Source organism: Macrotis lagotis, chromosome 1 (genome assembly GCF_037893015.1).
Source record: "Macrotis lagotis isolate mMagLag1 chromosome 1, bilby.v1.9.chrom.fasta, whole genome shotgun sequence".
NCBI lineage: Eukaryota > Metazoa > Chordata > Mammalia > Peramelemorphia > Peramelidae > Macrotis > Macrotis lagotis.
Genome location: NC_133658.1, coordinates 222,546,760 through 222,565,126, shown reverse-complemented (window position 1 = coordinate 222,565,126; position 18,367 = coordinate 222,546,760). Strand labels below are relative to the sequence as shown.

At 37.0% G+C, this 18,367-nt stretch overlaps 1 protein-coding gene across 2 annotated transcripts in view; it reads right to left on the bottom strand.

The window, feature by feature from the left end:
* The window catches only part of RASGRP3 (RAS guanyl releasing protein 3), a 136,496-nt gene that overhangs the window by 5,689 nt on the left and 112,440 nt on the right, over nt 1-18,367 (bottom strand). For both annotated transcript variants that reach the window (XM_074209686.1, XM_074209685.1), the window contains 3 exons: nt 11,136-11,172; nt 8,428-8,553; nt 6,987-7,351 (listed from right to left, as the gene is read on the bottom strand). In XM_074209686.1, coding sequence (XP_074065787.1) covers nt 6,987-7,351; nt 8,428-8,553; nt 11,136-11,172 — 528 coding nt within the window. The remainder of the gene's footprint in view (nt 1-6,986; nt 7,352-8,427; nt 8,554-11,135; nt 11,173-18,367) is intronic.

Below are 18,367 nucleotides of genomic sequence, written 5' to 3'. Positions count from 1 at the left end.
TGAGTGCCCAGGATAATATTGTTCTCGGAGCAGATGCTATATTTTGATAAATTTTATCAAATTTTCTAGTTTTGTCTGACTTCATGATACCCTTTGGGGTTTTCTTGGCAGAAATCCTGGAATGCTTCATCATTTCCTTCAGCTCATTTTACAGATGAGAAAAGTGAGGTAAAGAGCTAGGATCACATGACTAGTATCTGAAGCTAGATTTGAACTCATTAAGATAAATCTTCCTGACTTCAAGCCCGGCATTCTATCCTAGCTATAGATCAATACTTTATAGTCCTAGAAAGATTTTTAGAAGCCTAGGAAGGTTCTAAGTGACTTGTCAAGGATAATATAGCCAGTATTGTGTCAGACGTGGGACTTCAAACTTAGTACTTCTGACTTTGAAGCAAATTCTCACAAATTTCACCAATCTGGCCCACATTATAATTAGACAAATTCTCAGAAGACAGTTTTAGTTTCTTGCTGTGAAAATGCTAAATAAGCCTCCCTTCTAATCAGTGGAGAGTAAGAATTCAGGGAACAGAATGCCATACGTACTGTCAGATCACTAGGAAAGTTTGTTTTATTTAGCTTTTTGCGTTACAATTATGAGGGCCCTTTGAGTGAAAGAGGATATATACATGAAAATAAAAATCAATATGTATTATATGTCACAATTATAATTATGTATAATGAAAGATTAATTTTTAAGAGAAAAAGAAGTTTCACACTTTGATATATAGTACCAACATCACTACTTCCCTCCATTCCAGTACCTACAGAGCTGGAAATCTAGTAGACTCTGAATATTTGGACAGCTGGGAGATTCACAGCTTCCTACAAAGCAAGCAAAGGTCTAATACAGGATCAGATATGTAGATCGCCAAAATCCATCAAGTGTTTGCAAATCAGATGACTTCTCCACTCAAAGCTCCCTTCCCTCTGAGTTGTGTACCCAAAGCTTGGTAGAGTGTGTGTGCCCTTCTCTCTCAAAGCTACATTTAGAGGGTGTTCAGCTTCTCATGGAGTAGTAGGACAAAGTCATTGAATAATGTATGTCTTTTTTATTTGAAATATTTTGAGAAGAACAAAGCAAACCCAAAATCTCGTCCCAAATTGTGCTGAAGATAAAAATCAATAAATCTCACACCAGCCTGAGAAATAAAAGGACATCTGTCTGGCTAAGAAAAAGAGCAAGATTAATCCCCAGATACTTTAAAATAAACAGGCTACAGCTCAACTTAGATCTTAGGATAAACAGAAAGGAGGCCAACAAAGGGGTGGGGACAAAGGAAAGAGCAGACAATGGAAGTCTGTGTGTGTGTGTGTGTGTGTGTGTGTGTGTGTGTGTGCATGCACGCGCACTCACAAAGAAGGCTTCACATCTAAAACTGACTTGTTTGTTCATCCTGCCAGTGAAGACTGATGACATTTGGGGAGGTTAAGTAGTTTACACATTAATTCACATCATAGGATATTCGAGTCTATTAAACAAATACTCATTAATCCCTGAGTCTGATTGCCAGGCTTTATTAGCTCGGTAGAAGAAAGGCAAGACAGAAATGAAATAGATCCTCTTAGTTTAAAGTAACTTGAAAAAGTGATAAATTTTAGGTAAGTATTGTACTTTTCCTTCCCCACTTCCCCAGCTAAAAATATAATGTCGGAAAACTTTTATTTTCAAGCAGGAAAACTGAAAACCAAAGATATCCAAGAACTTGACTAAAGTGGCAATAGGTTATAGAGTCAGGATTTGAATGCAGGGCCCAGTACCCCCAAGACAGTTCTCTTTGCACTTTCCATTCTGGCTCTCTATTCATAGATGTGTTCTCTGTATGGAAAGGCCATTGGTAGTAGGGAGATTCTGACACTATTGTCATAGAGGATTGAATGATGACAGGTAGTGTTGTATTATGGTTAGAATTATGGGTTTAGAGTCAGAAAGCCCAAGATTATCCAACCCAGAGATATTCATCTCTAATACTTGATAGCTAGAATGAGTAATCAATCAACAAGTATTTATTAACTGCTTGCTGCATAAAGTGCTGGGATAGAAGTATGAAGAATGGAAACAATCCTACTTATGAGTGCTTACTCTTTCTGAGGCTCCGTTTTCTCATTTATAAAATGAATCTAATAATATCCCTAGCAGTTCCCTCACAGGGGTTGCTACGTGAAACTCCAAAAGATAATGTTTAAAAAGCAAAAGTACTTCCCAAATCTCAAAGGACTCTAAAAATGCTTATAATTATGATTATAAAATGCTTATATTATTCTTGACTGCAACCTGGAAGGAAGTTTCATGTTGGGTCACATGGTTCTGATCCTCATTTTTATCAATGCCTCAAATGAAACCAGAAGTCGGTATCAAACTTGACATGAAACTGAAAGACATCACTAGCCATTTGAATCACAGAAATAAGATTTTAAAAGATCTCAACAAGCTAGAATGATAAAAGTAAGATGAAATTTACTAGGTTCAACAACCTTATTTACATTTTTAAAAAACTAATGTGGGGCAGCTAGGTGGTACAGTGGATAGAGCACTGGCCCTGGAGTCGATAATTACCAAGCTGTGTGACCTTGGGCAAGTCACTTTAATCCCATTGCTTTAAACAAATAAAATTTTTTTTTTAAAAAACCCTAATGTATAAGTACAGGATGGAGGAAGACATGGCTTAACTGCAACCAATGTGAAAATGATTTAGGGATTTCAGCCATGGCTGTTTAAAAGTTTAATACAAACTTAAGCTGAATCAAAAATTTCATATCCATATTAAGGGAGACAATTTTGTTAACATACTCTGATGATGTTTATTCTTAGTTTTTTGGGTTTTTTTAGGTTTTTACAAGGCAAATGGGGTTAACTGGCTTGCCCAAGGCCACACAGCTAGGTAATTATGAAGTGTCTGAGATCAGATTTGAACACAGGTACTCCTGACTCCAAGGCCGGTGCTTTATCCACTACACCACCTAGCCGCGCCCTATCCTTAGTTCTTAAAAAAGGACCACGTCAGAGAGGTGATGCCGTGACAAACATGTGAATTGGATTTGAGTTGGGGGAGGAGGGAAGTGGTGTGTTAAGTCACCAGTCTCTCTCCTCCAGAGTCATCTGGGTCCAATAGGCAGATATGAATCAGGATAACTGGAGGTAGCCCTGGATTCGAGGCAAATTGGACAATGTCAAACAGCTAGTAAGTGTTAAGTGTTTGAGACTGTATTCAAATTCCTGTCCTTACTCTAAGGTCAGTGCTCTATACACTAAGCCAACTAGCTGCCCTTAACATACTCTATTGGCCAGCAACATCTAGCATACTAGGTTTAATTCTAGTTGCCACAATTTGAGGACATTGACAAATTGAATTGTGTCCTACTTAACAAGAGGAATAAGAATGAGGAAAAGGGTCTAACAAGAAAATAACATAAAAAAAAATGAGAGCATTTCAAGGGCCATCTAATCCAATTTCATAACTAAACAAGAATTTCTTCTATATTATATCTAAGAATTAGTTTTCTAACCTTTGTTGGGGAATGGAGAAGCCCTCAACCTTAAACTTTTGACTTGCTCTAATAGTTAGGAAAGCAAAGGATAGAATACTGGGTCTGGACTTGGAAGACCTGAGTTCAAATCTGAATTCATTCATTTATTAATCATATGACCTGGGCAAGTCACTTAAGCCTGTTTGCCTCATTTTCCTCATCTATAAAATGAGCTGAAGAAGAAAATGGCAAACCACTCTAGTGTCTTTCCCAAGAAAACTTCAAATGGGGTTATTGAGCATATGAAACAATTGAGCAATTAAATAAGGAACTGTAAAATGGTATTTATTTTGTGGCTACCACATGATCTATTTCTGGATAGACAGCTAGATAGAGGATCACAAATCATTATTGATTAGAAAAATGCAAATTAAAATAACTATGGTATCACCTCACATTTCCCAGATTAGCTAAGATGACACAAAGGGAAAATGATCAATGTTGGAGAGATTGTGGGGAGACTGGGACATTAATGCACTACTGGTGGAGTAGTAAAATAATCCAACCATTCTGGAGAGCAATCTGGAACTATGTCCAAAGAATAATAAAATTTATCATGCCCTTTGACCCAGAAACACCAATACTAGGCCTATATCCAAAAGAAATCATAAAAAATGGGAAAAGCCCCACAACTTCAAAAATATTTATAGCAGCTCTTTTTGTAATGGCAAAAAATTGAAAATTGCGAGAATGTCCATCAATTCATGAACGACTGAACAAGTTATGATACATGAATGTTATAAAGTACTATTGTTCTATAAAAAACCATGGATAGTTTGACTTTAAGGAAGCATAGAAAAGAATTACATGAATGATTCTGAGCAAAGGGGGCAGAACCAAGAGAACACTATACACATTAACAACAAAAGTTGATCAACTATGATGGATGCAGCTCTTCTCAGCAGTTCAGAGATCTAAAACAATCCTGGCAGACTTATTATGGACTATATCATCCACAGCCAGAGGAAAAATAAACAAACAAAAACAACCCCATGGAATCTGAACGGATACTATGTTCACTTTTTTAAAACTCTTTATGTTTTTCCTTCCTTTATCATGGTTCTCTTTCTTTTCCCTTAGTCCTAATTTCTCAAACACAAAATGACTAATACGTAAATATGTTAAATACAAAAGTACATGTACAACTTTTACCAGACTGTGCACTGTTGAGAGGAGGGAGTGGGAAGGAAGAGTAGTAGAAAAATGGGTAATGTGTGTGTGTGTGTGTGTGTGTGTATGCAATTAGATAAATGTTAAAAAACTTCCATAAGATATAATTGGAAAAATAAAATAAAATACCAATTTAAAAAAAGAGGATCAGAGAGAGCACCTGTCTTCAGATATTTCAATGACTATCACATGAAAAGTTAAATTAATTCACTGTTTTTTACAGAAAGCAGGGTCATATAGCTAATAAATGTCTGAAGCCAATTTTGAACTTAGGTCTTCCAAGTCCAAGCCCAGTACTCTTATCCATTATACCACCCAGCTTCTCTCCTAAAATCTGGTAACAGAAATTAAAGAGGCAAATTGTGTCATATAATAAGGAAGAACTTGATGTTGAAAACATTTCAAAAATGCATTTAACCCCTTTTTTTAACCAAAAAAAAGCTCTGTCATATATTGTTGGAGACATTGTCTAATCATCAGTCAAGCATGGGTTACTGAGAGCATCTTTACTTAAATGGAAGGCTAAATTAAAAATAATAATAGCAAGCTTATTATTATTAAAGCACTTATCTAGCAAATATTATCTCATTTCATCCTGGTTTTACCACTTGTGTGACCTTGGGCAAAGAACCTCTCTTAATCTCTCTCAGTTTCCTCACCTGTACAATGGAATTAGATTAGATGACCTCAATTCAGCTCTAAATCTATGTTTCATCCAACCAGGTATTTTGTCTGATAATAGAACTAAGGATTCTCCCTTGATTTCCCTCTTCTTGTCTTTATCTTTTTATCATGTCACTTTATCTATATTCTTCTTGAATTAATTTCTTTGTTCAGTTTATTTTTTCTTATGGGATAATGAGTTTTTCATAATTTTATCTTTTGTGGATGATGCAGGAGCCGTCCTACATTGCAATGAGCTGAGCTAGCTAATTTAAAGACTTTCCACCCTCTTGGATTCTCTGAGAGCTGCCTTAATATTTCTACAGAAGATTAAACCCTACCATGTCACCAAAATCTCCTTCCCCACTGCCTCTGCTTCTACCTACTCCCATTCATTCATCAATCAGAAAGAGTCTATTAAATATTTACTATGTACCAGACACTGGGAAGACAAACACAAAAAAATGCCCTCAAGAAGTGTCCTATGAACCCCTTTATCCTGGACCATTACCATCTCCAGATTCTGTGCCTTGTTTCTCATCTGAAACAATTCAGTTAAATTTATTGGTTTGGAGAAAATGTTAAGATGCCTTGATAACTAGTATTTATATAGGACCTTAAGGTTTGCAAAGGGCTTTGCATATGTCAGCTCATTAAATCATCAAAATGATGCTGGGGGTAGATAACTATTATCTTCCCTACTTGACAATTAAGGAACTGAGGCTGAGAGAGATTAACTTGCCCAGGATCAAACAGCTAGTTAATGTCTGAGGAAAGATTAAACTCAGGTCTTCCTGACTCTAAAACTAATATCCTCTGAGTACAAGGTCATTGCAAAAACCTAAAATACTCTCTTTAGAAATATGCATGATCAAAAATTCTCTAGTCCAAACCTCTCAGAATCCAGGTGGAAAAAACAGGCTCAAAGAGTAATTTGCTCGAATAAAGAGAGATCTAGTATATAGGTAATCCTCATATTCTCATTGCTCCATATTGCCTCCCAAAAAATCTGATTAGTACTAGACTTGGTATCAGACTGACTTAACATCCTGCATTTGCCACTCACTTTGGACAAAACAATCTCTCTGGATCTTCATTTGCTCATCTGGACAATGAAGGCCTAATGTGAGCAGAGTAGTAACTGATTATAATTCCTGCTACCAGGGAAGCTGAGGTAGTAGATCTCTTGAGCCTAGTTTCAAAGTCTTAGATGATCACATGTCTAACACTAAATCAGTATGGTGAGTATCAGGTAGTAGGAGATAGGGGGAAATGGAGCATCAGGATATCTAAGAAGGGTTAACTGGCCAAGATTGGAAACAAAGAAGGTCAAAGCTCCAATTCCAATTAATAACGGGATCAGCCCGGGCGGCTAGGTGGCACAGTGGATAAAGCACAGGTCCTGGAGTCGTATCTGGGTTCAAATCCGGTCTCAGACACTCAATAATTACCTAGCTGTGTGGCCTTGGGCAAGCCACTTAACCCTATTGCCTTGCAAAAACCTAAGGAAAAAAAAAAGGCATCAGCCCCTAAACAGTTCTTGTATTTCCAGCCTGAGAAAGATAAGGAGACTTTCAAGTCTTAATTATTTTTAATTTTAAGAATAAAATAAAATCAACACCAACCTCACATTCTTGGTTGACTTCACTGGTGTCTGTTTCATTCTGGTCCAGTTCATACTCTGTGCTTTGGGTCACCATGTTCATGCTGACCTGTCCCCCAGGCTTCTCATTCTCCCACTGAGCAAAGCCTTTGTCCTTTCCAGTTTTGACATGGAACTTGGATTTCATTTTGGGGAAGGTATGAGATCCTGAGTCACCCCATCCAGATTCAGGCCACATGGGTTCTGTCTGAGTGGCCTGACTGGTGGTAGCCCGCTGAAGGCGCACGGAGATCTTTCGAGAGGAGCCTGTCACCAGGGTGATGGCTCGGCTGTCCAGATCCTGATGTCCAGCAGCAACACCAGGGAACTCAAACACCTCATCCTGAACTGTAAAGGGGAAAGGGGCCTGATGTTATTTAATATACAGAATCACAGATTTTTAGAATTTTAGAATTGAAAAGAACCACAGTATCATCTAAGCCAACCCAAACTGGAATAAAGAATCCCGACTACTTGGCACCTGACAAGAGGTCCTCCAGCCTGTTCTTGGTATTGCTCCAATGAAAAAGAGGCCTACACTCAATAGAATCAGCCTATTCCATTTTCTGAGTTCAGAAAGTTTTTCCTGATATCAAATTTCAATTTACCTCCTTGCAATTTATATACATAGCTCCTGGTTCCCCCCCTCTAGAACATATCTAATTTCTTGTTCTAATTTCACAAAACAATCCTTCAAATATTTGAAGATTGATATCTTGCCCCTTTCCCACTATCCCCTCCTTATCATTATCGTTCTAGATGTCTACAGTTCTTCAGTAATTCCTCTTGGGGCAAGGCCTTTACAATCCTGCTGCCTTTCTTTACTTTCTGGCTTGTATGTGACAATCTCAGAGGTGAAGATATGCAAAAGTCATACTCCAAAGTCCCAATATCTCCATATCTACAAGCCTGGTCCACAAACCAACGTTAGGCTGCCAAGTACTAAAAGTTCATAACACACTGCTATTATTCTCTGGTAGGAGTTTTTAATGTAGGAACCATGAATTTGTTTTTTGATTACTGTGTTATTTTTGTAATCCTATGTATTTTGTTATATGCATTTAAAAACACCATTCATAGATAGCGACCATATCCAATGGTGTCCAAAACACAAAAATGTTTAAGAACCCCCTGTTCTAGAATATTGGTCTGAATACATGATACCCCTAAAATTATGTTTCTTTGAAAGGGAAAATAGATAGATAGATAGATAGATAGATAGATAGATAGATAGATAGATACATAGATAGATACATAGATAGATAGATAGATAGATATAGATATATACTAAAAAAAAGTCATTCTAGATTATATGAGTCAGTTTGGGGAGGAAAGTATATGACATATTTTTATCATACTAGTAGTATGATGTAAGTGATTGATTAACTTAGATCTGGAGACCAAAATAAATAGAAGTGTACCACCTGGAGGCAATGATGGGCTGCCTGGAAGAGAGCCATGACCACTTCCTATGGAAGTCCCTCTTGCAAATTTCCTGCATGCCAAAACAAGGAGGTCTTTGCATTGCTTGTGACAGTTGGCTCCACAATCTGTAAAATTTCAACATGTGCATTTCATTTCTTCATTCAACAACCACTTACTTAGACCCACTGAATGTTAGACACTGGAACATAAAGGTAAAAAGCAAAAACAATTCTTCCCTCAAAAAGATTACATTCTATTGAAGGAAAGACTATGTACACAATAAGTAAATTAAAAAATAAAATCTAAAAGTAAATTTAGAGTAATATGGAAGAGATGCCTCCCTATTCATGGGAAGGCTGGAGATAGGAAAAACATCATCTTAAGAGGTAGCTCTCAAGCTGTGCTTTGAAGGAAGCTAGGGATTCAAGGAAGTAAGAATTAGGGGAAGTGGAATATCAAATGTGAAGACCAGCAAGCAGGCTGGTTTGACACTAGTTAGAGTGCTTGAAAGGGAATAATATACAGTGTGATCAGAAAGGTGAGTTTATAGCATAACCCTTGGCCTGCTCTCACATCACTAGGCTTTGCTGCCCCAGAGGGTTAAAAGAAAAAGCAAGAAGTCTATAAACTCTCTTGCACACTTCACTATTCAAATGCCCAACAATTTTAATTATCCTTGATTATAGCCAGATCAACTTGCCAGCAGCTCTGATACATACCCAAGACCATAATGGATAGGAATAACCCAGAACTAGTACAATAAGAAGGAGGTGCTTTATTAACTCTCAAATTCTCCTGAATAACAAAATAATAAATATAATAACTTGGCATGTATATATTTTATGTATGTGTTTGCTTTCCTGTGTTTAGTTGCAGGTTGTCCCAGGACAAGGACCAAATCTCAGTTGCCTTTACATCTTCTTACAAAGCCTCCTAGTTTTTTCCTGCTAAATTGAGAGGCTCTTAAAATAAGTACTGATTGATTTGTTGAATATTGACTCAAGAAGTCATATTAAATACTGTTTTCATAGAAATGGAAGTATGCTAACTCAATTCACTGGGGTTCTTGTTGTTCAGTCATATCTGATTCTTTGTGATTTCATTTTTGGCAAAGATACTGAAGTGGTTTACCATTTTCTTCTCCAGCTATTAACTGGAGATGGGGACACCTAGACAAACAGGTTTAGTGACTTGCCCAAGGTTATACAATTAGGAAGTATCTGCAGTCACATTTGAACTCAGGAAGATGAGTCTTCCTGATTCCTAAGCCCAACACTAGCCACTGTACCACCTATATGCCACTGGGGTACTAATTAGTAATTTATTTAACAAACCCACTTCCTGAGTTAAAAATTCAGGGAGTTAAAAACTCCTCTGAAAATATATCTAACCTTTTCCCAATGACTAACTTGCCAAAACTAAATATTGCATGTGTGCATGTTTGTGTGGATCTTCAAGAATTTTCTTATGTCCCCCCAGATGTTAATGTCCCTGTGTATTTATGTTATGTAACCTATAATAAATCCTGAAAGGCAGGAAAGTGAACCAGGAGATGGAGCTTCAGAACTGGAGCTCAAGGAAGACTTGAGTTCAAATCCAGTTTCAGACACATTTTGCTTTTAAGTAAATAATAATAAGTAATGTAAATAAGTAAAGAGAAAACTTAGAGATGAATGCACAATATATGACCTCTGAAGGTAGCTCACTAAGGGGTAGTAGTGATGGAGAAAGGATTAGTCTTATAGTTCAGAGATGTGCTAATGGGACTCAGACATTTATGAAATATATTATAACCTCCCATCTGTATAAGGAGGATAAAATAATTGTACCACATACAATTCTGTCATGCAGCTCAAAAGGAAAATGTATGTATAGTGCTTTGTAAACCAATACTACATAAATATGAAAATGCGTCTATTTGTTTTAGACCTCAGTCTAATGGCAGTGTGGCAAATTTCTCCAAGAATGTTGAATAGGACCTCATTTATAACACTTTCTACTTCAACAACACTACCTTGCCTCCCACGTCAGGAACCAAGTGCTGCAGGATATTCCTCTCTTCTAACTCTGTCTCTCCAAAGATTTCAATGTCCTGACTGATGTTTGCCTCTGCTGGCCCACATTGCAAGAAAGCTCCAGCAATGTTACTTAACAGCTTCCTCTCTCTCCCAGTCTTTTTACAGCTAGCCCACTCCCTTCAGGTCTTGAGAAATGATCAAACCAATTTTTGCCATTGTTCTTGGACAGCAAGGAGCAATCTGCTCTCCTGGCCTTACTTCCCTGAGGAACTTTCAAGGGAAAAGCACCCCTCTTATCAGTATTATCTCCTCCTGTTAAAAAGTAAATCTTGGAGGGCAGAATTTGTCTTTGCTCTCATGTTTGCATTGCCAGTACTTAGCAGAATGTTTTGTACATAGTAAGCGATTGACAAAAGCTTTTTTATTCACCCATTGGCTGAATCCTCTTGGAACATTGAACTTCTGGCTCTTCCCATGATTGTGTGTACCTGTCAGCTATCTGGCATCAGCAGGACTTTTTAGGTACCATGGCCAAAATACTCACCCTTGCTGCCAGAGCATTTTTGTTTGCCTGAACAAATTATACTCCTGCCAAAACACAGCAATCTTAGGGTTGGATTGGCAGTCTAAAACAATAAGAACAACAACTTGTCTAGAAAAGAGCATCCACCCATTTTTTCTTTACTTACCTTTGCATTTGTATCCTTGCTTAATTATGCCCCAGAGCTGCAATAAAAGACAAAATAAAGTCAGGGAGTCAGAAAGGAAAGCTGGAATGGAAACAAGTTCAGCCAGGAGGAAGTACCAGGAGCTTCTAAGCACAAACAGGATGTATGTAGCTGATCTAACACCCTTCCTGTCCAGAGAGGACTCACTCCCCTCCCATTCCATTCCAGCTGTGGGGATAACATGAGCTCCCCTTCTCTTTGATTTTCTGCAACTATGTGAGTAGCAGCCAGGATGGAAAATTGAAGCTGGAAGGAAAACTATCTGTTGTTAACTCAAAGCAAAATAGTAAAATCTGCAGTTTTGCCTCCTGGTTTTCATTCAAGAACCAGTCCACACCACTTCATTCCATCCCACTTTCTCACCCCAGACAATACCATTAGTCTCTTGTTTGGGAGGAAATTAATATGGCAGGAAAAAAAAACTCCTTTCTTCATAAGATTATCAGTCTAGAGATAGAAGAAACTTCTTGGTGTTGTTGAGTTGTTTCAATCATGTCTAACTCTTCTTGACCCAATTTGGGATTTTTTGGGCAAAGATGCTGGAGCAATTTGCCAAATTCTCCTCTGGCTCATGTTACAGATAAGGAAACTAAGGTAAACAGAGTAAAGTGCTTTGCCTAGGGTCATAAAACTAAGAAGTGTCTGAGACTTATTTTGAATTCAGGAAAATGAATCTTCTTAACTTTAGGACCAGTACTTAGCAATCATCTAATCCAACACACTCATTTCACAAATTAAGAAAATATGGCTTAATGACCAAAGCAGGAATGCTTTGCTTGACTATACATATTTGCAACAAGGGTTTACTTGTCTTGCTTCCTCAGTGAGGGAGAGGGGAAGAGATGGGAAGAAGAGATCTTTGTGAAAATAAAATAAAATTGAATTCTTTTAAAAGAAAAAAAAACTATAGTTCAGTCCAGTATAATAAAGGATTTGCCCAAGGTCACCCAGGAAATTATGTCAGACCTGGAATTTAAACTCTGTTCATAGGACTGAGTTCAAGTTTGGCACTCTTTTCATGGAATTTTCATGGAATATTACCTTCTTGTCAGATCAACTTTCCTTAAGTGTATTTGCATTTGAAAAAAGGGACCCTTGGGGAGAGAGTAATTTGTAATTCAGAAAAATGAGCATGGGATTCTAGACATCATTTGGGATTTTACTAGGGTTTTCTCCAATCCTATCACCCTAGTAACTGATTGATTATCTTCTCTACCTGTGCATAAAACTTGTCTTCCATTTAACTAGGAACAGTTTCGAACTGGGACCAGTATCAATATGATTGCCATTAGAAATTGATTTGTTGTCTAATGATTATTAAATATATAAATCTTAGTAGACAGTAAACAAGCTACTATCTAACCATATCTTCTCCATTATGTATATGCACATGTCCTTTCCTTTCCTTTCAATACTTGAATTAAGACCATTTGCTATTCTTGGAATGTCCTTATCTCATCTTCTGTTTTATGAAACAGACCATTGCTTCTCAAGGCTTTAATTGTTAGAAAGTTTTTCTTTATGGCAAATTGAAATCAGCCTCTCTGTAATGTTCATCCTTTGCCTTTTGAAATTCAGAAGAATAAGTCAAATCCTTTTCTTTGAGTCAAACCTTTAAATACTTGAAGACAGCTCTCTCACTACCTCTTCTCTTTTTCAGAATTAAATCTGCAGTTCCTGCAGTCAATTCTTCTCAGTTGTCATCTTCTAGATTCTAATTATCCTGTTTACCTTTGGGTAACCAATTTGTTATCAGTTTGTTGATGCTCTTCCTAAAATGGTGCAACATACAAGACTACACCATAAGAAAGATTCAGGTTTGTTAATGTAAACTAAATGGGTTCTGTTTATCATCGAACTTGTCAACAGCCTTTCTTTTGAACTGAGAATTCACAGTTACAAGGCTATAGGAAGAATATACACTGCTCTATTTTTAGTTGTCGATTTGTGTCTCTAGAATTTTAGGAACTCCATTCTTAACTCAGGGTAAAAAGATTCATTTTGATAATTATCAGGGATTTGTTTGCTTTTAGTAGCTACTACACACACTGTTTACAGCTGCTCACTGAGTTTCTATTCTTGGAATGGATTTTAAACAATCTTGACTCACAGATGTCTGAAGTTCTTATTTAATATCTGAGAAAGGGAAATAAGTCTCTATCAGTCAGGGAAGAGTTCAATTACAGATTCATTTGGAAAAAATAAATCATTAGTCCTTCTTTTGATAGTATTTGATGGCTTTCAAAAACAAGCCTTCCTCTCCCAAATCATTATGATAGAATCAGTCTATCAATAATCAATTATTAAACATTTCTTATTTTACTAGGCATATAATATCCTAGATATTAAGGATACAAAAAAAAACAAAAAAATCAAATAAGCCCTTTACTCAAGGAGCTTAAATTCCACATTCTATTAGTAAGATCTGATTTAAAGGGTAGGGAGAATTTCAGAGGAGCTAAATTAAATATGATCACAGACCATTAAAAGTGCCTCAAATTAATGGGCCCTGTAATGACCACTTGACCAAAAATCCTGGAAACTAGGAACAAGAAGACTAGTCTTTTTTAACCCTTCTTTTTAGTTATGGTGAATAGTACCCTTTCAAGAAGAGACTGACCAATAAGACTGTTTTCTCTAGACTCTGACAGTGTCCAAAAGTACCCAAGAAATTGATGTACCAATTTTATTTCTCTACCTTTCATCTTTAAAAAAAAATCTCTGATTTCATCTATGCAGGTAGGCAACAAAGATTTATGAAACACTGCATCAGGTACTACATGTGGTAAGCTCTGAGACTACAAATACAAAGAAAAAGAAAAGATTTTCTTTGCTCTCGTTGAGCATGCTCTCCTATCAAGTTCCTTTCCTGGATTCTACCATCTCCAGAAACACATCATTCTGAAAAATGAAACCACCTCAAAAATTTACACCTTTTTGCATCTATTCGTCCCACCCCTCTTTTATAACCTAAAAAAGCATAACTGCAATATATAAAAGAATTTCTTTTTTTGTCTCTTGGGTATAATTTTCTCTGTTAAAGCTTTTCAGAAACTCCAGAGTTCAGGGTTAGTTGTTTTTTTTTTAATTTTGAACCTGTTGAACCATTATAAAATCTAGGTTTCTATCATGCATTATGAAAGATTTGTTTCAGCACTAAAAGAAATATATCACACAAACTCAAAATGGAGTTAGTATACTGGGGGAAAATAACCTGGTGGTATGATTGCAAAGAGCACTGGGAGGGAGATGAAGCAATGCCCCCCTGACCCAGAGGAACTCACCAATGGGAGAAGGGGCCCAGCATAGAAGGTTACTCCAAATGAGAAGTGCTAGGGTAAGAAGGCAGTAGGATAATGAAGTCTAAAAAGTCAGAGGCATACTTGGGAGGGAAAGGAAACATGTCCCACTTAGGACCACTCCTCAGAATGAAAAATAAAATCACTAATGGGAGAAGGGAGCAATGTGATAAAGCCTTCCAGGGTAGGTGGCTTCCACTGAAGTATTTCTTCTACTTAATGATGAATAGTACTTGCTTTGCAATTTATACTCAAGAGAGCTGACAGAGGCACAGAGTCAGGGGAAAACTCAATATCACACAGTCAGTCTATGCAGGGCTTGAACCTAGAGTTTCTGTATTACCAAGGTCAACTCTCTAGTCAATATTCCTCACTGACTCTCTATCACAGAAATGTTAAGGTGAATTATGGTTCAATAAGAACTCACATGAAGGATCCAGACTCTACCATGTGTGGGAAAAAACAACAATTAAAGCAGTGGAAGTGTGTAAAGTGGGTTATCCTTAGAACTTCTTAAATGTGCAGCACAACTGGGCATAAGTGACTTCCTTGGGTTTACACAGCTAGTAAGTGTCTGAGGTCAGATTTGAAATCAGGGCTGGTATTCATCACCTAGCTGCTCCTTCTTGAAGTTTTTTAAGCAGAGCCTAGATGATCCTTTGTCAAAATGTAGGAGCTGTAGAGAGGATTCAGCTTCAAAGAATTCACCTAAGGTCATTGAACTTCTGGGAAGATCTCCTTGTTTAAATGGAACTGAGCGAGTGGGTGGGGAGTAAGCACAGTTAGAAGAAGGGACTTGAGAATCAAAGGAGGAAAAGGGTGAAGGAGAGAGAAAGAGGAAGTTGAAGAGGAGGGAAGTATAGTAAAGTAATTCTCAAAGTGTGGTTCAAGAACCCTTGGAGTTCCCCCGATTCTTTTCTGAAAGTTCACAGGATCAAAATATTTTCATAATACTAATTTACTAAAATACTAATATACTAATAAATATACTAATATATTAAATACCTTCTCACTTCTCTAACTACATTTCTGTATGAGGCTGAATTTTCTTCATATTATTGTTGTTCATTTCATGGACAACATTTCATGATCCCATATGGGGTTTTCTTGGCAAAGAAACTGCAATAGTTTGCCATTTCCTTCTCCAGTTCTTGTTTCAGATGAGGAAACTGAGACAAACCAGGTTGAGTGACTTATCCAGAGTTACACAGATAAGTGTTTGAGGTCACTTTGAACTCAGGTCCTCTGTATTCCAGAGCTAGCTCTCTATCCACTACACCATTCAGCTGCCTTTTCCTTCTACACTTCAACCAAAACAATATTTTGCAACAGATAATTCTGAAGCACATATGAAAATTCAGTTGCCTTCTATTAAGCCAGACATTAAAAATATTTGTGAAACTGTAATGCCATTCTTCTCATTAATTTTTTTGTTTATGAAAATATAGCTATTTTTCATTAAAGTATTACTTACATTAACATATAATGTGTTATTGCTGTCTTTAAATGAATAAACATTTTAAAATTTGTAGATAGATATAACCCATATAAACAAAAACTCTTTGGAATCTCTCAGTACTCCTTGTGAGTATAAAGGGGACTGAAATCAAGAAAGTTTGAGAACTGCTATGTAGGGTAAAGCACTCTCAGGTTTCAAATCAAAAGAATTGAGTATAAATCCCAATTTACTTCTAAGCTCTAGAGCATGGTGATGTTCTTCCCTAAGCCTCAGTTTCTTCATGAGACTACTGGTTTACATTACCTCCCTAATTTAAATCTCTCTCACCAACTAGTCTAGATGACATAGGAAGTCAGGAACTGTGTCTTAGGAGGTTTTTAATCTATTCTTACCCTTCCCCCAGATGACTTACAATAGTGCTTGTACATAATTGGTATTCAATGGATATTGAACTGACTGATTTCAGTTTATCATTTTACTATCATATGATTTTTCTAGACAAGGCTACCCAGGGTGCTACCGTTGTAGTATCACCATAAGAGTTTTTAAATTTTCTTTCTATTTCATTCCATTATGACCACATCATCTATTAGGAAAATCACATAACCATTTGACGCATACTTAGTATTTGGTGCAAACATAGTATGTAATTTAGCTTCCAAATATTTTAACCCCAAAGATAATTTTAAACAATTATTCTAACAGTAAAATTTACCACCAATTATTCCATCAGTCAGGTTTATAAAAGCCTTTTCAACATTCTGAATATACTGTTCAAAATGAGAGGAAAACAAAAAAAAATTCTGGAGAAATATTCATGCTAGGGCTGAAAGGTACTCTGAACTCCATTTAGCTCAATTCTCTCATTTTAAAAGTGAAGAAAGTGATGCTCAGAAAGATGGGACAAGTTGTCCAGCTTAATGGTAGCAGAGCCACAACCTCTTCAAAGCTCAATGCTCTTTCTATCAAAAGACGAATTGAATTAGTCTCACTTCCTAATTTTGCCAAAATCTGAACCTACTTCATTACCCAATTTACTTCTATTACCCAATGGCTTTATTTGCAGCCTTAGACTCAAAAAAGTCACTTGCCTGTAACTCAGCATCAAAGCAAACCCATGTTCAAGACATATGACTTTCTAAATATAGAGTCTTGCTTGGAAAGCATTAATCTATATTTAGGACCAACTTGAGCCACTTTGTGCTTATTGACAGCCAACACCATGTTGCATCTCGGTCGGTCCTGGTGTTGCCCACTGAGAGCCTGGGATATACCTATTTCCCTTCCTATCAAGAACAGAATGAATAATGAGGTTCCCCCCCCACTTCTTAGTATGAAGGAAGGATTCCAGGGGGAAAGAGGATTTTAGGATTCTAATAAGCATAGCTAAAAGAAATTCTGGAAATAATCTAACCCCTTCAATTCAAAGATGGGAAGCTATTCCTCTTTTCCTTCCATTTACATTGAACCTTCCATTTAATCATTTGGCATTTTCAGCATTGATTTGGGGAGAGGTCTATTTTCCATTAGTACCTTAATTTCAAGTAGTGCTGATGAATTGAAAAACTTGAACAGTGGTTACATGAACTTGGTTGTTTGTGTCAATTTTGTCCATTAATATCACTCAAATAGGATTCTATGAACCAATCACAGAATCAAGAATTTGGAATTGAAAGGTCAGAGATCATCTGGTTCAATTCATTTTGCTAATGGCAAAATTAAGGTCCAGAGTACCTGAATGTCCTGTTTGTTCAAGATCATAGAGGAAGTAAGTAATGGAATTTACATTGGTATTCAGGTCCCAAGATCCCAAGGTCAACTCTCTGCCCTCTCTACCACACTCCCTCCTAGTCTGAATCATTTTCCCTGAATAATTAAAATAGCTCTTTTAAGAGCACTTTTAACAGAAGGCAATAGGTAGATGGAGTAGAGGATTTGACCCAGAGTCCCTCCTGATTTAAGGTTAAATCTAGTCCCTGAGATTTTCTGGTTATGAGACTCTGGGCAAGTCACTTAATCTCTGTGGACCTCACTTTCCTCATCTGTAACGTGGGGATAGTAATAGTACCTACCTTTGTTGTTGGGATGAGGGTGAAATGAGATTTGTAAAGATCTTTACATAAAAGCACTATACAAATGCTAGCTATTATTATTAGCCAAACATAAATTATTTGAGTCCTGTGCTTATTATTTTTTATGAGCAAATCATTTCATCTCTCTGAGGCTGAGGTTCCTTCTTTGAAAGGGTATTAATTTTTAACAAACTTATTTAATTGCTGTAGGTCAGGCCCTATGTAAGTGTTGGAGGGAAAAAAGATAAAATAGCCCCTTTTCTTTCATTCTACTGGGGGGGGTGGAGAGGGGAACAACATGCACATTAAAAAATAGAATAGGGGCGGCTAGGTTGCCCAGTGGATAGAGCACCAGCCCTGGAG